Source organism: Octodon degus, unplaced genomic scaffold, assembly GCF_000260255.1.
Source record: "Octodon degus isolate 3935 unplaced genomic scaffold, OctDeg1.0 scaffold00297, whole genome shotgun sequence".
NCBI lineage: Eukaryota > Metazoa > Chordata > Mammalia > Rodentia > Octodontidae > Octodon > Octodon degus.
Window position 1 is genome coordinate 259,746 of NW_004524873.1, and position 27,978 is coordinate 287,723.

At 44.9% G+C, this 27,978-nt stretch overlaps 2 protein-coding genes and 1 pseudogene across 2 annotated transcripts in view; 1 reads left to right on the forward strand and 2 right to left on the reverse strand.

The window, feature by feature from the left end:
- The window catches only part of Inip (INTS3 and NABP interacting protein), a 30,415-nt gene extending 19,574 nt beyond the window's left edge, over positions 1 to 10,841 (forward strand). The window contains exons 3-5 of the mRNA XM_023707543.1: positions 7,427 to 7,529; positions 8,899 to 8,989; positions 10,532 to 10,841. Of these exons, the coding sequence (XP_023563311.1) occupies positions 7,427 to 7,529; positions 8,899 to 8,989; positions 10,532 to 10,627 (290 nt within the window). The 3' untranslated portion in view covers positions 10,628 to 10,841. The remainder of the gene's footprint in view (positions 1 to 7,426; positions 7,530 to 8,898; positions 8,990 to 10,531) is intronic.
- LOC101571203 lies at positions 1,136 to 1,790 on the reverse strand (annotated as a pseudogene).
- A 15,160-nt stretch (positions 10,842 to 26,001) lies between the features above and the next one.
- The window catches only part of Kiaa1958 (KIAA1958 ortholog), a 185,453-nt gene continuing 183,476 nt past the window's right edge, over positions 26,002 to 27,978 (reverse strand). The window contains exon 4 of the mRNA XM_023707545.1: positions 26,002 to 26,190. Coding sequence (XP_023563313.1) covers positions 26,116 to 26,190 — 75 coding nt within the window. The 3' untranslated portion in view covers positions 26,002 to 26,115. The remainder of the gene's footprint in view (positions 26,191 to 27,978) is intronic.

Consider the following 27,978-nt stretch of genomic DNA (forward strand, 5'->3'; position numbering starts at 1 on the left):
TTTTTTTTTTTCCTCAGCTCTTTAAGAAGGCTGAATATCACAGTTTCAACTGCTGGTCCTTCCTAGTGGATGCCAGTTACTTCCAGTTGGAAGAGAAGGCAGAGGGCACAGGGCACAGTGGCCTGTTGTAATGCTCGATACATTGTGGGAGCTTGAGAAGCTTAGTTAAGTCACTTAGCAGGGAGCCAGGGTCCTTACTTTGTAACATCCTCATCCTGTGCAGAGGAGGCCATGGAGAAGATGTGAGTGCTACACCCACCTGAGGGGGTGGTGGCCTGCTTACAGTATAAGGGAGGAAAGGAGACTTGCTGTGCACCCCCCTTTTTTTCTGCCCTTGCTGCTTTGGCTGTTTTCTGCCACCTTAGACTGTTGCCCCTGTGCCATGTGCCACCCTGCCTTAGAGCCAGCTGATGGTGGGCTGAAACCCCCACAAATTATGAACTAAATAAACCCTTGCTTCCCTAATTTTGGGTGTCAGGCATTTTGTCTCAGCGTGGAAAAAAGTAACCAGGACATCTGTGAGGAGCCTCATCAAGGTCAGCTGCTGGCCCCACAGCCAAACTTTGGTCATCAGTGGAGCTTGGGGCTAAGCAGTTAGAGTGGAGTGTGACACTACATCTTGTAGGTGTCCTGCATATCTCCTCAGTGGGTATGTCAGATAGAAGGACCACAGCTGCGCAATGCAGATGTGGGACCCACCAGTGATATACAGGCTGTAAGGGCTGAGTCCAGGTCCTACATGGGGTAGGCCAGCCTTAGTACAGACAGTGTTGGTGAAATTCCCCAGATCTCACCACTGGATGGACATGTCCTCAGAACAGAAGGCAACTCTGAGCTGTACTCAAGGAAGCACTGCTGTGTAGCGACCCACAGTGACCCGTGGGCTCTTCGTCTCTATGCCTGGGCTGTCCTCATCCTCCCCTTTGTTTAGTGTGTCACAGGCCAAGGAGATGCACAAGGTGTCTGTGTGGCGGGGCTCTGACTTTAACTTCTTAGACCACAGACTTTTTTTATGCAGGAGCTGTCAAAGCCATCAGCAGCTCCATGTTGTAGAAGGGGTAGGAGCAGACAGTGGTGAGAAGGGGCCTGTCCTAGACACTATGACACTCTCCCTAAGACCTCAGGGTGGCCTCCTTCAGCATAGCCCAGGACTCCAGGCCCTGGCCTCACTGTGGGAGGAGCCTGCTCTGGTGCAGAGCTGGTATCTGTTCTCAGCAGGCAGCACAGGAATATGTAAGGTAGGGACCTTGCACAGGGCATTGTTGTCAGTTTGAAGGTAGCGGGTCAAGTAGTTGTAGCTGTCTTCTTGGAGATGGAGCACGGAATTGCTACCTAGGAATGCCCAGAGTTTGAAGTCGGAAGGGAGGATTGGATGGTCTGGGTGATCTGCAGCTGCTCGGTAACACCTTTCTTGGTAACATCTTGCATTCAGCACGAACATTCTATCTGAGAGCCATAGAAACTTTCCACTGTGCTATTCAGGGTGCTTTGGACCAGGTTGAGATGGAGGTGGACAAAGAGGGGTAGAAGAGAAGCCTAACTTCAGGGCTGTACTGGGAGTCAGAATCAGTGAGCAAATTCTGCAGCTATGCAAACCACACTTGGTGTTGCTGGGGTTCTGCCTGGCAAGGGGCTTCAGGCACTGTGTTTGCACAGCCAGATTCTGACTGGATGGTAGGGTTGAGTGCTGTCTCCCCAGAGGGCTGAGACAGATGCAGGCCTTGCTTCAGGAGACTGTCTGAGGCCTGGTAGTGCAGGCGCAGGTGCCTGAAGTTGCAGGACGCTGCCATCTGGACCTACTGAGTCGGTGCATACTGGTTTCTTGTCTTTTCGCACTGGAATGCAGTGCCCAGAGGGCAGCACTGCTCACTTACACCACTGCCCATGTGCCCTGGCTCAGCCTGCTCGGAGCCGCTGGAGCCCTGGCCTTGAGAATCATTTCTAGGTAAAAATAATCATGCAAATGAAAACAATTCCCCCCCCCCCTTTTTTTTGGCAGAACCGGGAATTGAACTCAGACCCTTGCACTTGCCAGGAAAGCGCTTATTCTACTGAGCCATCTCCCTGGCCCCAGCAATTTCTAAAAGGTGACTCAGGTGTTAAGATACCTAGGTTCAGAAAGTGTGAAAAGAATACTGTAGCCTGGTACTCAAATATTAGCAGTATCTGCAGGAGAGTGGGTGGTTTGTGGGGAGACACGTGGCTATTAAGTAAGAGCTGGTGTTCCACAATGTCAGAAAGAGGCATGCGGTTTTTGTGTTCCTCAAGACAGTTTCACCAGCCTTATCTTTAAAGCTGACCTCCAGCATGGTTTAAAGAAAATGTTAGCAATGAGGTAAAACAGCTGCAGGCCAAATGGTGTTGGGGTCAGCATTGTGGTAGCTTTGTTCTGCCCTCACTTCTCCACCCCTGCAGCCAGGGGTGGATTTTCTGATTCTTTAAGTCAGTAGGAGTTGTAAATCTTCCTTCGCTGATGTTTCTTTAACAACATTTTGACAGAGTAGTCGTTACTACATATGGCCCTGGTTACTATAATGTTACCCTTCATAGGCATAACTGTCACAAATATTAAGAGAGCTGAGAAGTTCTAGATGCGCAGATATTTGGGGTAAGTTATGGAACCTTCATGTGTTGGAGCGTGGGGGAGCCTCTGAGGACTGTAGTAACCATTTGTGGTTTCAGCTATAGTTGCAGCCTGAGGCCCACAACTATTAAATGGAAAACTCCAGAAATACTTCGGTTTTTTGAGACAGGGTCACACTCTGAAGTTCAGACTGGTCTTGATCTTACCGTGTGGCCCAGGCTGGCCTCAAACTCACAGAGATCCTCATGCCTCAGCCTACCAGGTGCTGAGATTACAGGTGTGTGTCACTACACCCAGCTAGAAACACACCACGTATAAATTCCAGTTGCGTACTCTTCCAAATATTGTGATGAAATTTTGTGCCATCTTGCCAGGAAAGTGAATCATCCCCCTTGTTCTGTTTACCCGTGCTGTATGTGCTACCTGCCTGTTGCTGCCTTAGCCTTCAGGGTTATCTGATCAACTCTCTTGCCTTTGGGGTTTGGTGCTCTCTGAGGTTCGGAGTATACCCTTGAGTCCTGCAGAGCTCCTCATGGTTGGTGAGGTGGGTGCTGTAGTTCAGTCCTTTCATTTAACATGCGTTCATTGCTGACTTTTGGAGACTTCACAGACTATCCCAGACAAGTAACAGCTGTTTCTAGAAAGATTTCCCCTGGTGGAGATTCTTGATGCAGTGTGACATGGACACCCTGGTAGGAGTTTGTTGTTAATTCCAACTTTAGTATTTCCTACTCATTCTGTTGCTGCTTGTTCCTCCTCCTTTTTTTTAAGATGCGGTTTCTCTATGCAGTGAGACTGGCCTTGCATTCATTTTGTAGCAAGGACTGGCCTTCGTGTTGGAGTGATCCTGTGATCCTCCTGTCTCAGCCTCCCTACTGCTGCGACTGTAGGCATGTGCCACCGTGCCTGACTTTTTTTAAATTGAACCTTCAGGTAGAAAAATATTTTATTATTCTTTTAGAAATAGAATGTATGTGGTAGAAAACATACCTTATTATCCTTTTAGAAATAGAATGGGTAAGTAGTACTTTCTTAGGATTTGGCTGTTGTGGCATTGGGGTATAAGACATACATATTTGGTCTTTGATCGTGGTTCATATAGAGCTTCTAAAACCTTTGTACAGGGCTGGAGAGATGGCTCAGTGGTCTAAAGCACCTACTTGGAACAAGCTTGGCAAAGCACAGGGACCGCGGTTCGATCCCCCAGCACCACATGCCAGTCAGCCCCGCCCCCTGGTGGGCTGAGCTGGCCACACACACACACACACACACACACACACACACACACACAAAATAAATGTTAAAAAAAAAAAATAAAACCTTTGTACAAGTTCCCAACTTAGAAACATTTAAAGTGTGAACTTTCACAGATACAAATGAACATTGCATTATGGATAGCTGTAGATACAACCAAATGGTGGGAGTAGCTCATGTGCCTACCTTACCATTTTAAGGTAACTATAAAAGTGAAAATAGTTTACTAAGAGTATTTTGTGTGTTTTTGGGTTTTTTATGCTGTACAGTATACATTTGTGTTAAAGGTAAGACTTACTTTATTGGGGCCGGGGAGGTGGCTCAGTAGAATAAGCACTTGCCTGGCAAGTACAAGGGCCTGAGTTCAATCCCCGGTTCCACCAAAAAAAAAAAACAACAAAAAACAAAAAACTTACTTTATTGGATTTAGTGACCTACTTCCAGAATGGAATTCATTTGTAAGTATAATTTCCTAAGTAATAGGGGAAGGGAAGAATTTTATTCTGTTACTTGGTCTTTGGCAGCAGTTCCTGTGACTCTTGGTGGGTTCCTCAGTGCTAGCCATGTGACTGGAGGGTTGGCACTTGTGACTCTGCAGTGTGCCAAGGGAAAAAGCGGAGTTGTTCACTGGTGGTCATTGGTGCAGTCAGTCATGCCTGTGTAGTGAAGCCTCCATAAAAATCCAAAAGGACATGGTTCTAATGAGCGTCCAGATAGCTAAACGTGTGACATTGCCTTGGGGATGGTGTGACAGGGCATGAAAGTTCCTTTCCACGATTCCTGCCCTCGCCACTTCTTCATGTAGCTGTTTGTCTTTCTCTTTTGTAAAAATCCTTTATTAATAAACTAGTAAATGTCAGTGAAGTGTTTTTCCAAGTTCTGTGAGCCATTCTAGCAAATTAAAGGAGGGTACACGGGAGCCTGGATTTATAGCCAAGGTGTCAGAAGTACAGGTAACAGCCTTCTACCTGCCATTGGTGTCTGGAGTGAGTGGCAGTCACGTGGGATTTGACACCACTAGACCGTTGCTTCCAGTATCTACAGTCGGAAGTGTGTTGAAGGAGAGGAGAGAGAGAGCAGTGGATACAGTTTGGTTTTCTCAGAAGTGTAGTAAAGCTTTCCTTGCATGGAAACTGCTGGGACATTCCAGTCTGTAAGGGTAGGTTAGTAAGTAATGATGTATGGCATGGAGAAGGGGATTAGATTTAGAGTAAGGAATCACCCAGAAGGCTTATAAAACCATGCTTAAAGTACCACAATGTGGTATCTTATCCACAAAAGGAATCTGCTGCAGGTATCACTAGAAATCACTGGCCAAGCAGTAGTGTACAGAGCAGGGAAATGGGCTAAGCACAGTGGTGTGCTCCTGTAAAGCTATTCAGGAGGCTAAGAAGATTGTCATTTGGGGCATGTCGGGGCTAAGCAGTGAGTTGTTTCAAAAAAAAAAAAAAAAAACCTGGAAATGTAGTTTGATTCCTAGTACTGTACCACAAAAGTAAGAAAATAGGAAATGACAAATTCTTAAAATGGTTATGGCACAGAATCACATTTTGCCCTCAGCCCTGGCTATAGCAGCATGGCAGTGTCCAATGTAAGAGGTTTACTTGAAAACACTGCGAGTTGCTTGAAGCCGGGGTTCACTCCCAGCACTGCACCACGTCTGATCGTCAAAGGCAGACCAACCACCCCTCATCAAACTGCGAGTCTCAGCTACTCGTTGTTCAGAGCACTCTTTACTTGAACGCACTCCTGTACCCTCCCCAGGAGACCCCCTGCTACCAGTTCTCTTCATTGTCAGTACAGAATTGGTGAATCCCCCACCTGGGTGCCTGTGAGGGCTGCTTCGGTCATCTCTCCTCCTTCACTCTTGCAGCACAGTGATTCTAGACTCTTAAGAGCTTCTGTTTTTCAGATCTTTAATCTTTCCTTTGTTTTTTTCCTGCACTAGGGATCAGAAATGCAGCTGCCTGCAGATAATATGAACAAGTCCTAATGTTGAACAAGTTGGAGAGTGCCCAGCTAAAGGGGATGGTTATGTCTTGTTACCAGATCTAAGGTGTTTCCAGAGAACAGGGAATCTGGGAGTTTAGAGGGCACACAATTTTCATATGTTGCCATTTAATTCACTTTTTTTTTTTTTTTTTTTAATGTATTCAGTACAGGGTCTCACTATGTAGCTCAGACTTGCAGTGATCCTTTTGTGTTCAGCTTCCCCAGCACTGGGATCATAGGCATACCATACCCAGACTCAGCCTCCAGCTCGGCATGCCCAGGGTGAGGCCAGCGTGGCATGTGGTACGAGTGATCAAACCCTGGTCCCTGTGCTTGTCTAAGCAGGTGCTGAGTCTGTTGAGCTATCTCACCAGCCCTTAGTTCACATTTTTAAAACATGATGCTACTCTTGGTGCAGAATTTGAAACCTGTGCTCCAGATTTATGTAGGTTGGAAGCTCAGAGTTGCCCTGGGTTAAGTGTTTGGTAAGATAGAGGAGGCGTCTTTTGTAACCTTTCAGACACTAAAATTGTTTTCTGGTCAGTTGCAATTCTTTGACATCTTCTTGAAAGATTATATGTCATTTCTGAATGAAAGAAGTTGGAAAAAAAATTTTTGATCTGAGAATGCCTGGTGCTTTTTCCTCCATGAAAAAGGCTATTACAAAAAGGCTTAAAAAGGGGCGGGGCGGGGAGATGGCTCAGTGGAATAAGCGCAAAAAAAAAAAAAAAAGAACAGTCATTTGTAAAAGAAATTTTGGGGCCAGGGAGATGGCTCAGTAGAATAAGCACTTGCTTGGCAAGTGCAAAGGTCTGAGTTCAATCCCTGGTTCTGGGAAAAAAAAAAAAAAAAAAGGCTTAAAATTGAGGATTAAAAATTTGCACCCCCAGGGATATGACTGTAGGGTAAAGACTGGTCCCCATTGCACTTGGGGCCTCAGAGTTTTTGTTAAAAAAAAAAAAAAAAAAGCTATGCCACATGGCATGGTGGCCCATACCTATAACCCTAGCATCCAGGAAGCTGAGGCATGAGGAGTGCCGGGACTTTGAGACCATCCTGGGCTACATGGAGAGTCAAGGCATCCTGGACTGTCTTGGGAGACCTTGGAACCTGTCTTTTAAAAAAATGCTGTAACTCATACCTTTTTTTTTTTTCCTTTTTGGTACCAGGAATTGAACTCAGGACCTTGCACTTGCCAGGCAGGCACTGTGCTGCTGAGCCATCTCAGCCCCATACTCTTTTTTTGAAACAGTTTTACTGTGGAATTCAGGGTGGCCTTGAACTCAGGGTGTATCCCAGGCTGGCCTGAAAATCCTGGCAATCTTTATGCCTCAGCCTCTTTAGTGCACTGCCATGCCCTGATGCCAGGGCTGATTTTGAACTTGAGATCCTCTTGAAGGCCTCAGCCCTTCAGAGTGCTGGGCTGATAGGCATGGGCCCACACTTGGCTCCATATCATGATCTTAAAGTTGCTGGGCCAAGTATTTATCAGTGATGTTACCACCATGTTAGAGAGTAGATATTTTGTTTTCCAACTTCTAGATGGAATTGGTATTTAAAATAGGTCTAAAATGTTTCTTATCCCCCTTTTCTTAGGTTTTCAAAACAAAAATAGAGTTGCAATCTTAGCAGAGCTGGACAAAGAAAAAAGAAAATTACTTATGCAGAACCAATCTTCAACAAATCATCCAGGAGCTAGGTATTAACTGTCATTTTTCTGGTGCTCTTATTAGCCATGTTTTTCAATATAACGTGCTGCTTGACACTCTTTGGAGGGCTCCTTTTACTGTTAGGATAAGGCCTACATTTTATAATGGTGTTCATTGACAGTATATTAATCCCTGTGATAGCATGAGCCGTCTTTCACCAGAATTGCTCTGTGATGTCTCTTTGCATTGCATATTTGTATGCTTGCAGTGCTTAGCACACAGCCAGACACCCAGTGGCTGCTCCATATAATCTGGTAAATAAGTACCTCTGAATTGGGTTATTTATTTAGAATAACTCATATGTGAAACATGGCTTAGGTAATTTGTTTAATTAAACAAAAATGTATGGTTTTACTGTTGCTGAATATTATATTTTTTAACTTTAAAAAATGATGTTAATAAGGATCATAATAATAATGGTACCTGAAATCTGTTTGAAAATAAGGGGCCTGCTGAGCCTGGTGGTGCACATCTGTAATCCCAGAACTCAGGCAGCGGAGGCAAGAGGATTGCTATGAGTTTGAGGCCACCTGAACTCCACAAGACATTGTCTCAAAAAACAGCTATCTGGGGAGATAGCTCAGTGGCATAAGCACCTGCCTGGCAAGTGCAAGGTCTTGTGTTTGATGCCTAGTACAGCATGCTGTACTGGCCCTGTGTGGTGATGCATACCTATAATCCCAGTGCTAGAGAGGCTGAGACAGGACGATCACTATGGGTCTGAACTGTGTAGCAAGACCCTGTATCAAATAAATAAATGAATAAAAAAGTAAGGGGTCAGCCATCAGTTATCAATATTAAAAAGTAGGTCTTTTGAAATTTCATAGGCTTTCTTCATATAACTTAGGGTAAGTATGGGGAGAAACAGGAAGAGCCTGCTTTATCCCTGTAAGAAATGGACAGCGAAGGGCTATACATTCAGTGGTCAAATGTGTGTGGCTTTGAGTCTCAGAGCCACCAAAAAAATAAAGACAAAAAACCCCCTTCTTTTTAGGAGATTTATTATACAACATGGTGACTATAGTTAATGATGTAATTATACCTGAAAATTGCTAAGAGAGATCTTTAATGTTCTTCCAGTAAAAATAATCAGTATGTGAGATGGCTATGCTAATTAGCTAAATTTAACTATTTCACAATATATAAATATGAAAATGTTATTGACCACCCTAAATACATAAACTGAAGTTAAACATCATTTACTACAAGGGCCAGGCAGAAAGCTCAATGGAGTAAGCGTAAGGTCCTGAGTTTGATCCCGGGTACCACAAAAAAGAAAATCTTTTGCTACCATTAAAATTTAAAAAAAGGAAGGCGGTGCCTGCCTTAAGCAGTGAAGTGACGAGATTCTCGTTTCAGCATCGCGCTCTCCAGGCCCTCTCTGAACAAGGACTTCCGGGATCATGCCGAGCAGCAGCATATTGCAGCCCAGCAGAAGGCAGCTTTGCAGGTAAGCAGCGTGTAACAGACCTTCTCTCACCGGATGTTTCCTGGGTCGGGGAAGCCAGCACAGTAGTTATCTTGTATTTCAGAGGAGCAGTATCAATAAAAATGTTCCACACATAGTAATTGCAGTGGCTGGCTGATGTTCAGTTAGGCCCGAAGGATCTGAAGGACCAGTGCAGCGGTAATGAAAGCATCCTTATGGTACTGACATGGTCACGATTGATTCTGTGCTGTACCTGCCAAGGGATTGCTTGTGCACAGGCGTGTAAGACAGTTGGACGGAGAGGATGATCTAGAAAATTGGAATGGCTGCTTTAATAGTATATGTCATTGCATCATTTGGTTTTACATCTTTGTTTGGATTGTTTTTAATGGCCAGCTCTTTGAAGGCTAATTCGTAACATGGGATTAGAATATGATATTTCATCAGTTCAAAAGCATACCATTCTTTAGAGTAATAAATACTGTTAATGTTACATTCATCTGGGGTAATTGATTCCTAGAGGCCTTGGATGATATACTGATTTTTGTTGTTGTTGGCATGATGTAATTGCCTATGCTTCAACTTTATAATCACTGAATTGGTAGGGATGTTCTAAAGATCATCTCCCTTGAGACACAACAGCCTTTTTTTTTTTTTTTTTTTTTTTTTAAATGTCAGAGGGAAATTACCTGTGGTTTTCTGGTGTTTACATTCCCATATTCTCTTAAAATGTTGCTGTTTTCTAATCATCAAGAATCAGCACCTTGGGGCTGGTGAGATAGCTCAGTGGTCTAAAGTGCCTGCTTAGGCAAGCTTAGGCAAGCATGCAGGGATCTCAGTTCGATCCCCAGCACCACATGCCATGCCAGCCCCGCCCGAGTGGGCTGAGCTGACCATAAAAAAAGAAAAAAATAAAGGAAACATTAAAAAAAAAAAAAGAATCAGCACCTTGGCCAGTGAGATAGCTCAGCGGACTAATGCCTGCTTAGACCAGCGCAGGGACGGGTTTGAACCCCAGCCCCACATGCTGTGCCAGGCTCAGGCACACTGAGTTGGTCACCAAGACTGGGTGTGGTGGCACACACCTGTAATCCCAGTGCTGGGGAGGCTGAAAACAGGAGAATTAGTGAGTCCCTGGACCAGATACATCAAGGGTCATCACCTTTTCTGCCTGTCCTCTCCTTCCAGCTACCTTTCCTTCACAGGTCTGCTCAGTGGACCCAGGGCAGAGTACTTTGGGACCTTTCATGCTAGCTTTCTTCCAGAGAACAAAGCAACTCCTGTCTGACTCATCGGCTGACTGAGAGCAGTCACAGAGGAGCTGATGGGGTCACTATAGAGTGCCGGCTGCAGCTTGTTGATCTGAACTCGGTGGTTGTCCATCTCCAGGGTGTTTACACAAAGTGAACAGCATGAGAACTGAAGTTTAGATCAGTTTGACCTCAAGCATTCAGAAAGGATAAATAATTGTAATGCTGTGGCTGTGATTCCTTTTTTTTAAAAACACTGTGATTCTTAATAGCTTGATTGTTTTTTTTTTTTTTTTTTTAATTCTAATTTCAGCATGCTCACGCACATTCATCTGGATACTTCATAACTCAGGACTCTGCATTTGGGAATCTTATTCTCCCCGTTTTACCACGCCTTGACCCAGAATGAAGAAAATATCTGTGATGAAAGTGACTGTAGTTCCAAAGGCCAAAGCTACTCATTCACTGCTGTACAAACTGACTTTCAGAATTCTGGTGAATGTACATATTTTTTGCTTCCTTAAGAAAGGAGAAAGTAAGTGAAAGCGAGGAGAAGAGGAGCAGGATGACGGACACGTGGAAGCTGTCTCATTGAGGAACTGATGATGCTGCCCTGGACTACAACTTGTGTGTAACACCATTTGGTTTTTACCTCTAAATCTGATAGTCACATAAAATGAGGCTCCACACCAACAAGTTGGGCTGAGAATACCGTCTACAGTTAGTTTTCAAGAGCCATTTCTAGTACTTACTTTAAAAAAGGATTTAAAAAAAAATAGGATTTTTTTTAAAAGTTGATTATTAGCTTAAGAAATTCATATATATACTTTATCCTTTGGATTTAGGGTCAGCATATCATGCAGAAATATTCTTTGTGAACTCCTAGTTCACAACTAGTCCCCTGTTGTCCATTTTAAAAGAAAGCCCAAACTAAGTTACTAACCAGTCTTAATTTCTTTTATAAACAAATGCCGTTATAAATGATGTAACTAAATGTTATTAAAAACAAGAAATGTGGTGGGCTCAAATTTTGTACATCTCTTATTTTTAATGTTGCAGCATAAATGGTACACCCGTGTGGTTTATGCAAGTTAAGGTGAGCATGGTGGTGCACCCCTGTAATTCCAGCTACTAGGGCAACTGAGGCAAGGGGATTGCAAGTTCAAAGGCAGGTTGGGCCTCTTAAAACTTAAAAAAGAGACTGAGGATATAGTTTAATGGTAAAGCACTTAGCTAGCACGTGGAAGGCCCTTAGCTCTGTCCTCAGTATGTGGGGTGCGGGGTGCTGAGAGTTGAGACCCTTTTTTAATCACTTGAAATAGGAAGAGTAGATTAAGCAAGTTCAACATAACTTATCCGTAACAGAATCTAGGGTTCTGACTTACATATATAGTCCCCACTGCCCTATCCTACCTTGTCCTGCAACATTAGAATCTGATTTAGATTCTAAATAAGTCTCAAAACAGTGGGTTAGATAATTCTGTAACTTTTTTTTTTTAGGGAAGGGTCTACAAGGTATTCAGAGTCTCACTACTAGATCAGAGTCATAGTGATTCTCCTGTTTACAGCATCCTAAGAGCTGGGATTACAAGCACGCCCTCCCCCATGCCCAGTCTCAATTGCTATCTCAGTGTGCCCCATGGGCGGGGCCAGCACAGCAGGCTAGGGATGGAATCCCCAGGCCCTGCACCTGCCTAAGCAGGTGCTTTCATCCCCTGAACCATTTGGTTGGCTCTTGTGTAACATTTTGTTGAAATTTTTCATGATGGAAATATTCTGTACTATATCACAGATACAGTTGTCCCCTCCCCTTGAAACCAGGGCTGTGTTCAGGCAGACAGAGAGAGTATGTGTGTGCACGTGTGCGTGTGTGTGTTGATCGTGGCGAGTGAACCCAGGCCTTCTTTTTAATTTCCTTTTTGAGACAGGGTCTGGCTATGCAAAGCCGTTGGGCCTTACCCTCACTGTGCAGCCCAGGCTGGCCTCCAACTCAGCGATCCTCCCACACCACCAAGCCCAGCTTATTGTGAGGCAGAGTCTCACTGTTGTCTTGTTGGAACTTGGTGATCCTTCTGTCTCGACCTTCCCCTAACTGACCTTCCCCATTATCTCTAGTAGTGGGGCAAAATTTAAACTTAAAATAGATAGCTTATAGCCATAGTATGAATTGTTGAATAATTGTGGTGGTCATCTAATATGGCTGAAGCCCTTAACAGCTTATCTTCCCAGAGACCACCTCCCCCTTCTTCTCCAACTTAGTCCAGGGTGCATTTCCTTTCACCTTTCCCGCCACCTCAGGGAAGGCCCCAGTCAGCTCCTCGGTTAACGTTCCCCTCCAGCCCCACCCCCGGCGAAAGGCCATCAAAGCCTCAGCCTCCATTTGTTCCAATCCAGAGAATTCCTTATTTTCGCAAATTATCTCCATGTCCTCCAAAATAATGAAGCCCCTTTCCCTTTATAATAAAGCCCTTTTCCTTTTTTCCTTCTGCCTATTTCTCTGCTATGACACCTATCAAAATTCTGGTTTTGATTAATATTTAGTCATGGTTCCTTCCCTTTTCATAATTTCTTCTGAATCTTTTCACCAACCACACAGCTGTATCTTTCCCAAACTAAGTGAAGCCAGGGTGATTAATGATAGAAATTGCTGTGCCATTTATAGATTTTTTTTTTTTTTTTTGAGGTACTTGAATCTAGGACCCCATGTAGATCAGGCAAGTGTGCTACTGTCCTGCCCACAGCTGCTGAGATCACAGAGCTATGTAGGGTTTTTTCTTTCAGGAGTTTATAGTGCCCTTCATTTCCCTGAATTTCCGTAAGTTTCCGTTCTGTGGATGACAACATACTGACGGTTTCATATCCACTGACACTAGGGAGATAAAATATTTGCATGTTTTTTTCATGTGCTTCTACCAAGGTGTAATTTTTTTTTTTTTTTTTTTGGTGGTTCTGGGGATTGAACTCAGGACCCTGCACTTGCCAGGCAAGCACTTATTCTACTGAGCTATCTCCCTGGCAGGTGTAATTTGTAATAACACAAGAGATCTTTTTAGCTATGGTATCCTCTTTGGTTTCTAAGCCTTCTAAGCAGCTGTTGCCCAAATCCTGCATTTGTCCCCGGAAAGCACTTCCTCTCTGCTTTGTGTCAGTTGCAGATTAATTCCATGTGGATCTATTTTTTTTTTAAATTTTATTTATTTGTGTGTGTGTGTGTGTGTGTGTGTGTGTCCAGCTCAGCCCACCAGGGGGCGGGGCTGGCTCGCATGTGGTGCTGGGGGATTGAACTGCGGTCCATGTGCTTTGCTATGCTTGTTCTAAGTAGGTGCTTTAGACCACTGAGCCATCTCACCAGCCCTCCATGTGGATCTATTAATACCTGTCTCAGCACTGCGCTGTAGGAGAGGAGAAGCCAGATGACCTGCTTATGGAGGTCCTGGTGCGCAGGCTACCGCCCTGGCCTGCCAGCAGTCGTGATGCAGTTGTGCATAGGAGGCATCTTGGAGTGCGTTACAGTCTGGATGGGCTGAGAAATAATCCTGTGACTTTACCTGGCATAGGAGTGCGAGCTGCTCCAGAGGTCAAGGCTGCAGCTGTCGTCTACCCAAGCAAAGTCGAGGGCCTTCAGACAGACCGCCAGGGCATCTCTGACTGCCAGTCACAGCTGCCACCCTCTTCAGCCAGAGGTAGTCAGACTGGTCTTCGGCCCTTACACCCTCATGGCAGTTAGGGGTTTTTCTTCAGGAAGGAGCATGGTAGGTAATCAGCGGTGAGCTTTCAAGAGGTCAGTGCAGAAGATGACTGTGGCTGGAGGTGAATTCACTAAAGGCCAGATTTCAAGGCAGACAAACTACTTACCTATGTGCTTCTAGGGATGAACAGCAGTGAGTGATAGTCTGTGCAGGTGGAGGACCCCGCCTCCTTAGCCCATCCCTTCCAGGAAAGTCCTTGTCTGCCCGTGTGCGCTTGCCACATGACTTGTTTCCCTTGTGATTCCCCTTTAGACAGTAATTACCCTGCTGTTAGTGTTCGTGTACAGGTGTCCCCTCAAATCCTCATGCAGTCATGGGGCAGCTTCTGGAGTTCATAATTACTGTGGTTATGGATGCTCACCTGCCCTGGGACGGGTAATTTGCACTACAGCATAAGAGGGAGGAAAGGCTAGCTAGCTGTCTGAGCTGCTGTCCCTCCTTTGGCTGTCTTGCTTTTGCCTCTACCATGAAAGGTTGCTCTCAGCCATGTGCTGCTCTGCCTTGGAGCCAGCTGAGTATGGACTGAAACCTCCACTGTGAGCCTAATAAACCTTTCCTCCCTTCATTTTGAGTGTTGAGTATGTGTCCCAGCAATAAGAGAAGAGTAACAGATGCCTAGCAACTATCTATCATCTATCTATCTATCTATCTATCTATCTATCTATCTATCTATCATCTATCTAGTATGTGTGTGTGTGTGTATCTGGCTCAGCCCACCCTGGGGGTGGGGCTGGCACGGCATGTGGTGCCAGGGATCAAACCACGATCCCTGCACATTTCCTAAACATGCCCAAGCAGGTGCTTTAGACTGCTGAGCTATCTCGTTGGCCCTGTTTGTTGACCATAGTTTTGTCCCCCCTCACACCCATCCTATGATTTGCCATTGGATCAATTATACTTGTAATCTTACTCATTGGTTATAATTCTGTCCTACCTTAAGCCCACTCCACCTCGTGGCTTTGCTCAATAATACACCCTTGAGAAGCAAGGTTCATGGGCAGCCCACTCTCTGGGCCCGGTTCTGTCTCTCTCAGAAGCCTGTTTTCTCTCAATTATTCTTCCTACTCTTAAAATGAAATTTTAAAAAGGTCAAGTTTGCAACACCAAAGAGAACTGCCCAGGCCATGTACAGCACTGTGGAGGACAGTGGGGCTGGCCGTGGGCTTAGTCGAGTCCTGGGGTAGAGTTGCGTGTCACTTCCCTGTGATTGTGCATGGATTTGTGTAAATCAGTGAACCCCTCTCTCCACATGCCTGTCTGCAGAATAAGAACAATCCTTGCTCTGCCACACCAAAGTCTCAACTCCTATTGGGTTGAGAAGCCACCTAATGCTTAATATGGTGTGATCAGTTTTTGGTGTTTTTTTTTTTGTTTTTTTTTTAACATAACAGCAGTACACTGCATGTAGTAATTGATTTTTGTTTCCTGAACCTTCTGTTTCCATTTGTTCGTGTATTTTACTTACTTGTTCATTCTCTGACCCTCTAGCATGTGAAGTCGGAAGGCAAGTGTCGTCTTTCCCCCTATTCATTTGTTCTCTCCTGTTTTCTTCCTGAGTATGTTCCACTTAGAATTCTCTGGCTGTTTGGTACTTGTTGAAGGAATGAATTAAAAAACATATGACCTGAGCAATGTAAAATGTATTTTTTTTTTTTTTTATTGTGAATCATGGCAAATAAGGTAGAGGACAGCTCTGTATGATACGGAAATAAAAACTGGAGAGGCTCAGCACTTTCAAAGGCAGGTTTTTTTTCCCTGAACAATCTGTGAACTGTCTCATTTAGTTGTCCCAGTTTTTGCTTCATTCTGGTGGTAGAAGCTCAGCCTTTATGTGAGTCTAAAACCTACTCAGGCAAGGGATTTAACAAAAATGGTTCCAAAAGGGAGAATGTCAAGTACAGCTTAACCCCAAGCCAAATTCCGATTCGCGAGCGCAAGTCCCCCGCAGCAGCATTGAAGTCAGCACTGCTGACTACGTGCTTTCCGTAGCGCCTGTCCACGGCCGCCTGTGGGGCTGACGGCACAGTGGGCACCTCAAGTTGTTTCTGTGTGTGTGTGGTACTGGGAATCAAACTCCGGGCCTTGTGTACGCCAGATAAGCACTGTACCACTGAGCTACCCAAGCCCCACTTTTTTTTTTAATAGCAAATAAAGGATGAACATGAAGTCAGGGGTATAGCTCAGCAGCATAGTGTCTGTCTGGCAAGTGTAAGGTCGTGAGTTCAATGCCCAGTACCACCAAAAAAACCATGGACCACAAGGAGGACTAGCATATAGTCAGTGTTCTCCAGAGTCAACAACAGCGATCAGGCAAGACAGGCACTACTAATCCTGGCTGAAACCTGAAGGGCATGAGGCCGAGAGGGCTTCTGCCTGCTGTCAGCTATCAGAAAAGAAGTGCTTGAGCCTCACTTTGAAGATAAAGAGTTCAGCAGGAAAGATAAGAGCAGCATCCAAGCAAAAGAAATGTGTGCAGGAGTGGAAGGAGAGCAGAGGGAGGGGCACCGTGAAGCAGCCCAGGGCCCAGTGGGGCTGCAGCAGAGATTTTTATAGACATAATGAGAAAAGAGGCTAAGGGGCTGGGTTCGTATTGCTGAAGGTCTTGAGTGCTTAGTCAAGTCCTGGGGTGGAGTTTCATGCCCAGGCCACAGCTGAGAGCCACTCGACACTTGTGGCTGTAAGCAGGTAGAGAGAACCAATTCTGTCCTCGTCAGCTCTTGGGAAAGGGGAACATAGCAGGCACAAAATACCAGTATTAATTTTGGTTGGGAACTCTCTCTTAATTCCAGCCCCATCTACCTCTGCTGTCTCCTCCGTTTATACTTTGGACCTTTCTCCCAAATTTCTTTGCTCACCTCCCTCTTTTCTTCAGCTTTCTTCTTTAAGAATCTTAAGGAAGTGGGGGGGAGATGGGAATAAGCGCTTCCCTGGCAAGCGCAAGGGCCTGAGTTCAATCCCCGGTTCCTAAAACAAAAACAAAAACAAAAACAAACAAACAAAAAAGAATCTTAAGGAAAAAGCCAGAGATCCCCACATAGGATTAATTTTATCTTCACTTCCACTCAGTGAGACCTTGTGCTTGCTAGGCCAGTACTTAAGCTGCTGTGCTATCTCCCCAGCCCACGGGTGTAATTTTTTTTTTTTTTAATGTGATAGAAAAATACTGTGAATACTTAAACTTAAAAAAGAATGTATTACACTAAAGGATACATTAATATTAATCCCCTTCAAAATACTCTGCCTTAACTCTAAACACACTATCTCACTGTACATGCCACTTTCTGAAGCAGTGCTGGAAGCCCGTGGTGTCCTTCACCACCCTGCTGTGGCTCCTTTGGTGGTGTGAGTCAGTTTGCTTTTCATGGCCATTTTGACTTTGGGAAAGAGCAAAGACACATGGCGCCAGCTTCAGCTAGTGAGATGGATGCAGATGCGCATGCTCCCAAGCCTGCCCCTCTCTTCAATTACACACAGCCACAACAGTCACCGTATTTTTTATATCATACCTTGTAAAGACACAAAAGGACTTCCTAACTGTCTTAGAGAGTGACCATGGGATAAGTGTGTTTGAAGCAAGGGCAGTATATGTGTCTTTACTGTAATACATCTTTACTGTAATATAACTTTTTTTTTTTTTTTTGGCAGTTCTGGGGATTGAACTCAGGACCCTGTGCTTGCCAGGCAAGCACTTATTCTACTGAGCTATCTCCTGGGCCCTGTTTTTTTTTTTTTTTTTTTTTTTTTGCGGTACCAGGGATTGAACTCATAAAAATTTTTAAATTTCAATGCTCACTATACTTTGGTCATATCTGCTCTGAGTCACCTGCTCTGTCCCTGCTTTTTCCTGCACAGCACCATGCTGTTTGCACATATCTGTGCCCTGTTTTAAAGCCCTCCCAGGGATGTGAGGTCCTTTATCAAGGCTGTGTTCCAGAGCACCTCCCACCTCTGTGCCTAGCCCCCGCATGTGTGACTACACAGCCTCCCTTCCTGGCTGTGAATGGTCACACTCCCTTTGAGGGCTCCCCACCTGTCATTCTTGACCTACATGCCCTTCCATTGCTACCCTGGCCCTTGCCTCCGTCTACTGCAACAAACTCCACAAAGGAGTGGTCCATGCTGGCTGCTTCTGGCTCCTCTCACTGTCTATGGAGCCCACCTGGGTGAAGCTGGTGTCTGCACAAGTTCCCTGAAGTTCATTTCAGAAGATCACCTCCACTCTGGATTTGGCCAAATCCAGCCATCAGTTTCCATCTATCGTACTGGAACTCTCGGTGGCACTCCACTCTGGTGATGACGCCCTTTCTTGAAATGCTTGCTCCTGGGTTCCCCCTGCCTTATTGGTTGCCTCCCTCAGTCTCGTTTGCTAGCTTGTCCTTTCAGCTAACAGACCGCTGGAGCACCTTCTCATCTCTATCCTTGGTCATCCCTGTGTAACTGACCCAGCAGCACGGCCTCACGTATTACCTTCATCACCTTAAAAGTTCTCTTGCCAGCCCTGCTACCTCCCTGACGGTCAGTCTCCAGGAATGGCTCAGTCCCTTCCACCTTGGGGGCACATGCCACCGTTCTTACTGTAAAGGGGTTCCATTTCCTGCCCCTAACTTACCCGCCCACCTAGAGACTTGTGACCATCTATCACAGGAGGGATACTGTGTCACATTGGACCCAGCCCATCTGAGGCCTGACAGTTTCTGTGCTTGCCCTCTAAAGGAGCTGGCCATTGACTCCTTGCGCCTGCCACGGTGTGAGGAAGCCCAGGCTGACCACATGGACAGGCCATACAGAGCGCTGAGGTGTCAGACAAATGAGAGGCGCTTCTTGGGCCCTCTTGCTCAGCCCAGACACCAGCTGAATGTGCCAGCTGATGCCACTTTGTGCCAAACTGCCAGACAAGCCCAACCTACAAGATTGTAAGGAAACAACAGATGGCTGCTGTTTTAGAAATCTGAAAGTTTGGGGCAATTCACTGTGGGACTCAGATGCCTGCAACACCCTTGATCAGTGGGCTGCCTTATCTACTGCCAGTGCGTGTCAGCATCTCCATGTGGAAGCCCACTGGGCACCCAAGCCTCATGCTCACGCTTGACTCAAAGCTTTCATTCTCCGCAGTGTGCCCTTTTCCCAGTCTCCATCTCAGTAAGTGGCTGTGTGCTTGCTGCAAACCCACGGCCCTTCTGGACCATTCCTTCTCTCCCGGTCCAGCTAGCCTCAGAGTTACTCAGCATCCCAGGAATTCTTACCTCACCACTGTTATCTTAGAGCCACCATCATTTGCCCAGATTGTTTAGCTTTGTAATGTTTTTTTTCCTCCCTGTGTGTTTTCCTCCTGCACTCCACTCCACTCTACTCTACAGTTGAAAATATTCAACACAGTTTTGGGGGAGCTTATGATAAGCCATTTGGGAAGATGTTGGACATTACTAATGAGGGAAATGCCGATCAAAACTACAAGGTGCCACTTCCCACCTATCCAGCTGGCTACTATAAAAAGAGAGAGCAAAATAAAAAATAGTAAGTGGGGGCAAGATGTAGAAAAATTGGAAATCTTTTTGGTAGAAATGTGAAACAAACAAACAAAAAAAAGGTCATCCTACGCAGCAGTTACACATCCAGGCATATACACAAAACAGAGACTCAAGCAATTATTTGTACATCTATGTTTGTAGCTCTACCAGTCATGACAGGTAGAAACAACTGAAATGTCTAGTGGTAGATGAATGACAAAATGTTTATTCCATCCCACATTGAGGAGTAAGGTTTTTGCAAAAGGAGGCAAAGCTGGGTGTGGTAACCCACACCTCTGATGCCAGCAGTCTGGGGGAGGCTGAGGCAGGAGGATCAAAAGTTCAGACCCTGTGCCTGTGACTTAGCGAGACCCTGTCTCAAAAAAAACCCACCAAAAAAACAAACAAATAAACAAGGGCTGGGGAGCTGGCTCAGTGCAAAGGCCCCGGATTCCACCCCTACTACTGGGAAGGGGGAGATAGAAGAATAGGGAGAGGGCATTGAAGGGCATCTGTCTTAGACCATGTGGACTGCTGTACTGAAATACTCTAGACTGGATAATTTATCAACTTAAATGTATAAAGAAAGTTATTGCTCTCTGGGACTTGTGGCACATACCTGTCATCGTAGATCAGGAGTTTATGGCCAACCTGCTATACACTAAGACTGTCTCACAAAAAGAAGAGAAAGTATTTTATTGCTCACAGTTGGGGAGGTTGGGAAGCCCAAGACCAAGGCATCAGCAGAGGAGCACACACTGAGGACCTACTTCCAGCTCCCAGTACCTTGTGCGCAGCCTCCTGCTGTGGGAGGCGTGACCAGTCCCCTCCTGCCACTCTCATAAGGTCATGCATTCATGATGGATTAGTTACCTTCACTTTGGCAGTCAGGCTTCCCCCTAGACATTTTGGGGGACAAGAAAGGTCCCAGGCAGAGGATGAGGACAGGAGGGCACCGCAGCAGAGGGAGGGATCGGTGTAAACCAAGAGGCTGCAAGCTGCAAGGATGATTCAGAGCTGCATCAGGAAGACTGTGGAGGCAGCTGAGGAGATGAGAGGGGCCTACTAGGATGTAAAAAGCAGTGGGCGGGACCCCTAGAGGAGTTTTAAGCAGTCACAGGAAAAATGGTGGGGCTGACCAAGTTGATGTTGTGAGAAGCGAGATAGGGACGAGACCTGAAGGAAGATACCAAGGCAGGTCATGTGGTTCCATAATGGAAAATGACTACAGAGGCTGGAGGAGAGAAGACATTTCTGACTGAGGCAACAAGCTAGGTACAGACCCCATGTCCTTAGGAAGGGAACAGTGGGAAGGAGGCTTGAGCGCCCCTTCCTAGTGAGCCTTTCTCTGGAGAAGCAAGCCCAATGTCCAAGGCCTGTCTCGAAGGCAGCCACCTCGGCCTCACAGCTACAATGGTACCAGTTACACAGCTGAGCTCCCCTTAGGGAGCTGCGAAAAGGCCTTCGAGCTGAGAAAGACTTTATTTGGTTCTATCTGTGCTTAAGGTAGTGGAAATGGATGGGCTTGTCCTGAGAAAATAGAAAAGACAATCTGTGTAAGTGAATTTCAAAGGATGAGAAGCCCAAGAAAGGTGCACAGGGAGGTGCCCAGAGCATCTAGGACAGTGCTGCAAGCTGTCGTAGAGGCGGAGGAGAGGGTGTTTCTGGAGAGCCATCCAGATGGTTTCCAAAGTGCTTTTGTGCTGCTGGCCATGCTAGTGGGGGCATATGTGGCCAAGCAGCTTTGATTTTAATAGTTATGTATTTATGTAGATTTATTGTAAGTAATACAGCATTTAGGTAGTAATAGAATAAATAACCACAACTAACAGGTGCAATTTTATCTATAGTTTCTACATGCCAGGCACTGTTCCATGTGGATAGACAGATGATAGATAGAATTTAACCTTCACAGTAACCCTATAAGGAAGGCAAGATTAAGAAACTGAGGCACAGTGAGGTCAAATAGCCACATGGTTCTCTTGCTCCGTATTTTTCATGGCGGTGAGATATACATAATCTACACATGTCCTGAGAATACAAGACAAAAGGAAATGTCAGGCCAGGTGTAAAATGGCATGTGCCTATAATCCCAGCAACCCAGGAAGCTGAGGCAGGAAGACTGCAAATTCAAGGGTAGCTGGGGCAATTAGTAAGACTTTGTCTTTTGAAAAATGTGGATATGGCTCAATCCCTAGTAATGCAAAAAGTTTGGAATTTTTTATTTTGTTTGCTGAGATAAGGTCTCTCTATGTAGTTCAGGCTGGTCTTCAACTCATTATGTAGCCCGGGTTGGCCTCAAATTCACAGTGATCCTCTTGCCTTAACCTCTGGAATGCTAGGATTATAGATTACAGGAACACATCACTGGGCCCAGCTCCCAGTATCACACACACACGCACACACACACACAGCAGCAGCAGCAGAAGAAGAAGAAGCAGAAGCAGAAGAAGTAGAAGCAGAAGCAGCAGCAGCAGCAGCAGCAGCAGCAGCAGCAGCAGCAGCAGCAGCAGCAGAAGAAGAAGAAGAAGAAGAAGAAGAAGAAGAAGAAGAAGAAGAAGAAGAAGAAGAAGAAGAAGAAGAAGAAGGAGAAATAAAGGACCCTGGGAGCATACTTTTCCCTTCCTGGGAGTGGAGGAGCATCAGATTGTGCCCTTTCATTGCTGGTGGTTATCCAAAGGGCAGCGTATTAACTGTTAAGGGTCAGAACTGTGTTTGTTACTGGTGGGGTTAGATTCTTTAGTACTGTCCTAGAAGTAGGGTCTCTAAATTTGACCAAACTATTAAGCATTATTATTCTAGTTAAGTGTATTAGAAATGTGCTAAATTACTTCCTTGATTGCTTTTGAACATTTCAACAGCTGAGTACATTGTAACTACTCCAGCAGGGGTTTTTATTTCTCATCCTTATTTCTTTGGAATCCCATGAGAAATACAAGAATCTTGTTTATTGCTCAAATATATCTTGTTTAATGTCTTTTGTGTCTATCCCTGGTGTCTTACCAGCAAAAATGGTAGTGAACATGCTCCCAGTCAGAGGAAGGAATAAAACAGGGCAAGGAAAAATAGCAGAGAAATACAAAAGCTCCTGGGGAAGGAGGGAGGGGCCGCAGGCCTTCGGAAAGAAGCCAAGGCATACTGGTCAATAGCTCAGTGGACTAAAGCTCCTGCTTAGGTAGAGTGCAGCAGTTGGGTTCGATCTCCCACTGTGCCGTACGGGCCCCACGCTGAGACAGCAACTGAGAATGGGCGGGGCGGGGGGGGGGCAGCTGTAATCCCAGCCCTTGGGAGGCCGAAATCAGGAGTCCGAGTCCAATATACATAGTGAGATCCTGTACACCTTGTTCTAAATTCATTAAATCAATCAATCAATCAATCAATCAATCAATCATACTGGTCTGAGGCTTGCTAGGCTAGGGGTGACGGCCCCAGGGCCTCTGTCCTGTTCCACATCCCTGCTGCTGCTGGCCTGAGGTTCTGTTCTTTCCAGTGGAGCCTCATGCAGGAGCCGTTTGTCCACTGAGCCAGGAAAAGGCCCTGGGCCATCCCAGACCCTCGGCCTCCAGCCTCACTCTGCCAGCCTCCATGATACTTGGGCACGATTGGATTACAAGTCTGTATGTAATAAGCACAACCGTCTGAGAGGTGCTGGAGTCAGCCCCAAGATTTCACGGAGCTACTTGTGCTCTAAAGGGACAAAGCAGGCACCTTCAGGCAGGGTGGTCACCGCGGTCAGGCTGACCCTTCGCGGCTCTGCCCTTCTCTCTGCAGTCAGCAGCTCTTCTGAAAATCTGCCTCCAGCATCATCCTTATGGCTCTGCAGATCTCTCCTGTTTGCTGGAGGGTATTGCGATTGTGAGGCTGGTAAGGAGCTGTAGAAGCTCAAGTATAGGAAGTTTTTATGGTCTTTATTTATTTTTTTTCAATTTTTATTTATTTAGTGTGTGTGTGTGTGTGTGTGTGTGTGTGTGTGTGTGTGTGCACGTGTGGCCAGCTCAGCCCACCAGGGGGCGGGGCTGGCTGGCATGTGGTGCTGGGGGATTGAACCGCGGTCCCTGTGCTTTGCTAAGCCTGTTCTAAGTAGGTGCTTTAGACCACTGAGCCATCTCACCAGCCCCTTTATGGTCTTTAAAAAATACAAAACTCTACTGTATAGAAAATTTTAAAACATATATAAAAGAACAAAGAAGAGTGTGATGAACCTCACACCCATCGCTTTGCTTTACCACCTCTCTAGTCCAGGCTAATACGTATGTCATCTGTGTCTACCACGGTGGATTCTTTTGAAGCAAATTCTTATTTAGAATATGTCTTAAAAATACAATGCTTGGGGTCGGGGAGATGGCTCAGTGGAATAAGTGCTTCCCCGGCAAGTGCAAGGGCCTAAGTTCAATACCCGGTTCTGAAAAAAAAAAAAAAAAAGAAAAGAAAAGAAAAAGAAAAATGAAATACTTACAAACATCTAGTACAGGATTTAAAAAAACTGTATGCTGGGGAGATAGCTCAGTGGTATAAGAACCTGCCTGGCAAGCTCAAGGATTCTGGTTCAATCCCCAGTAATGTATGCTGTGCCAGCCCCAGGCGCCAATGCATGGTGAGACCTTGTACAAAATAAATAAAGATTTTTTTAAAAAACAAAAAAAGTGGGGCAGGGGAGATGGCTCAGTAGAATAAACGCTTCCCTGGCAAGCGCCTGAGTTCAATCCCTGGTTCCGCAAAAATAAAATAAAATAAAAATAAAAAGTTAAATGTTGGGAAAAGATCGAGCTTCTTCAAGGTTTTTAAAAATATTTTTTACTTATGTATTTGGTTCTAAGCAGCTCGGACTTACAGTGATCCTCCTGTTTTCAGCCTCCCCAGTGCTGGCATTACAGGCGTGTGCCACCACACCCATACTCAGTTGCCAGCTCAGCGTGCCCTGGGGTGGGGCCAGCATAGCCTGGGGTGCTGTGCATCAAACCCTGGTCCCTGAGCTTGCCTAAGCAGCGGCTTAGTCCACTGAGCTAGCTTCATCAATTTTTAACTTAAAAAAAAATTTTTTTTTCAGACAGGGGCTAGCTGTGCAGTGCAGGCTGGCCTTGAGCTCACATTGTAGCCCAGGCTGGTCTGGAGCTCGCAATGATCCTCCTGCCTCAGCCCTCCCAAGTGCTGGGACCACACACGTGCTTGAACTTCTCTCTTAAACCATTTGGATGGCGTCCTCCCCTAGTTAACTCTCCTAAGAGAACAGTGGCAAATAGCAGCGGCAGTGCAACACCAAGAGCCAGCCTCACGCCGAGGAGATCATCACATTTTTTAAACTAAACTTTAAAAAATGTCTCATTATAGTATGAAAAAAAGAGTCAATGAGCCAGAGGATATATTGTTTTGTTTTTGAACAGGGTCTCACTACATGATTCAGGCTGGACTTGAACTCATGGTGGTTCTCTTGCCTCGGCCTCTTTAGTACTGGAATTCTGAGTGTGCACCACCACAGCCAGCCGGCAGCTATTTTATATATAGAAGAGTGATTTTTTACTTTAAAGGTCAGAGGATTAAATGTAGTCTGCAGAAGTAATAATTACTTTAATAATAATTAATTTAAAAAGCAGAAAAACAGTATACAGTGGTCAGTGTGTCACCAGGAGAGCTTTCTAGATGCGACCTTGGCCGGCCCAGCAAAGCAAAGCTGCCAGGGGACCAGAGGGAGAGGCGGCTGGAGCAGGTTTCACAAGAACACTGGCTCGGCAGCAGTGAATGGGAGGATGAACTGCTGCTCAGAGTGTCCTACCTTTGACGAAAACATTACAAATGTGACACTAAAAAAAGTTCAGAAGTCATACATAGTGCAGAATAAATTAAAATAACTAGATTAAGAAAACAGCCATAAAGTATACTTTTTTATTTTTCAAAAAAGTCTGGGTTAAACAGTCAAGCTGCATGTACATAAAAGAACTTAAAAAAAAAAAAAAATCCAGAGCCTTGCAAATTGCTAACAGACTCTACTAGACTACCACCTCCAGGTCTACACTAGGTGAACAATTAAATCGCTTCCACTGCTGACACGCCGTGACAGAAAAAGACACACGACTCCTGCTTCCCCACTCATGTCCTGCCACAGCATGAGTGTGGGCATGAGTGTGCTCAGGGCAGTCATCCCTGTGGGGGAAGTTTGAAATGATACAATAAAAATCACTCAGGTTACTGATCCTCCATCTGAATGATGTTTCCAGTGTTAAGAAATACAGGCATCCTTCTCTATTAAAAAAATACATATCCAGAATAATGAAAATATTAGGAACACAGTTTTGTTGATATTTGAAAAATATAACCACACAGAAAATACTAAGTCTTTAAATAAAAGTACTGTTTTTCTTATGTAACTGGTTAAATCAGATTTTCGTCAGTGACAACTAAGCAAGAGGCCCCTGGGAGAGGTTAGACATGGAATCTACCCGGAACAGGTTCTTTCCATTTCTGTGGGAAGAGGTTTATGCTCTATTTCTGAATTAAAACAACAACAACAACAACAACAACAAAAAAAAAAAAAACTACGCAAATGCAACGCAATCTGTGAATTGTTTTATTGCTAAATTTAAAGCAAACACGCTGGTGTCAACAAAAACTTAGTTGAGAGTTTAACTTGGCAGATGGAGTGGAGCTCAGATGAAATTGGAGCGCCAGGAAGGAGCTGAGCACTGGGACTGAAGATGCTGGTGTTCCTGGGTTTCCAAGGCCTTCCAGCACAAGCAAATGAAAAAATAAAACAACAAGCACAACTTTAGTGCTAGGGCTGACACCATAGGCTGCAGAATTTGTTTTTACTGCTTTTTTCTTTATTTAATTAATATGGTGCTGGGGTGAAGCCCAGAGTCTCGCAGAGGCTGGGCAGGCACTGTGCCCATGCTACAGCCTCAACCCTTAGTATGTGGAGTTCACAGTACCACCGAGTCCGAGGTAAGGACAGCACCTCACTGCAGTTAAAACTGAGCTCTTGCATCTGCACTCCAGAACAAGTTTATTTTGTTTTCTTATTCACTTTTTAAGTAACTGTGTCACTTGGTAGCTGTTAGTGTGAGGACAGGGGGACAGCCGTGGGATGGAGATGACACCAGGAGAGAGGTGGGGAGCCTGGCCTGACTCACTTGGGAGCACTGAAATTCTGTTTTGCTGTGAGACAAGGTCTCACTGCCCAGGCTGGTCTGGAACTCACGGGCCTCCTCCCTCCGTACCCCTGTGCTGGGATCACATGTGTGTACCACCAAACCTGGCTGGAAGCAATGGATTTTTTTCACAGTAATGTTTTAATTGTGGGTAAAATCAAGAAGAATTTATATTTTATTTGTATAAGTCATATCTGAATTTTCTATTTATACTATTGACATGTTATTTGTCATAAAATGACAAAATACATTTTTTTGCATTTTCCATCTATACTACTGCAATTATTTTTCGCTCCATTGTGATTAATTTAGCTCATTCACCTGCAGACCAGTACACATAGCTATTTTCTGGGTGCTTATCAGAACTAAAAAAACTCTATGTATTAACATACAAAATGTTTGAAATTTCAAAGACTGAATTTTTCCTTTCAGAACCCCTGGTTGTTTCCTGTTGTTCAGTGCTGTTTGCCTAGAGCAGAAGTCTGAAACCAGAGCCCTTTTATTTTCTTTTAAGTGACTTGTTAGTTTCTGACTGGGTGCCTGAGGTATTTTATTTTCTCTCTGTGACAGTTTATCACATTTGAGGGCAAGTGCTAAGCTGCTGATCTCATTCACTGCAGGGGTGGGGGGAAGCTCACGCCTTTCGGACAGGTGCAGAATCATTCACTTTTAGTTTGGGGGGTTCCTGGACTAGTGAATCCTTTTAATCTTTTATTTATTTATTCATTTTTTTTTCCAGAACTGGGGATTGACCCAGGCAAGCATTTATTCTGAGTCATCTCTGCAGCCCAGTCCTTTTTTTTTTTTTTTGTGGTACCAGGGTTTGAACTCAGGACCTTGTGCTTGCTTGGCAGGTGCTTATGCCACTGAGCTATATCCCTGGCCTCCAAGCCCAGTCTTTTTAATCTATAAGCACATATTTTCCATTCTGTCAGGGCAAACCTAACTTTTATAGTCCCAATATTTTTGTCAATACAGTCTTCCTACTGGAAAAGCCCACTACAGCAATGCCGGCAGTGTTCTGCTTTCCTTGCCCATTTTCTTCCCCATTATTTTGTTTGTTTTGAAAAAACAAAGTCTTAAGTTTGTCCTTTAAATAACTGACTAGTTTTAAAAGTATCAGTACTGTTGTTTTGGCTTCCCAAAATCTGCTGTGTTTTACCTCCTGTGAAATCCTTCTAATTTATTTCCTTTACCAGGTGACAGGGAGTTAGCTCAGTTCAATCCTGGGAACAACAACAAAGAAAGCTAATTTATTTCCTTTCCCCTTTTATTCTTTTTCTTTTAACTCATTTCCATCATAAGGTAACTCCCTGCTATTGCATGGAAGCAACATTTTCTTTTCTTTTTTTTAATTTTTTT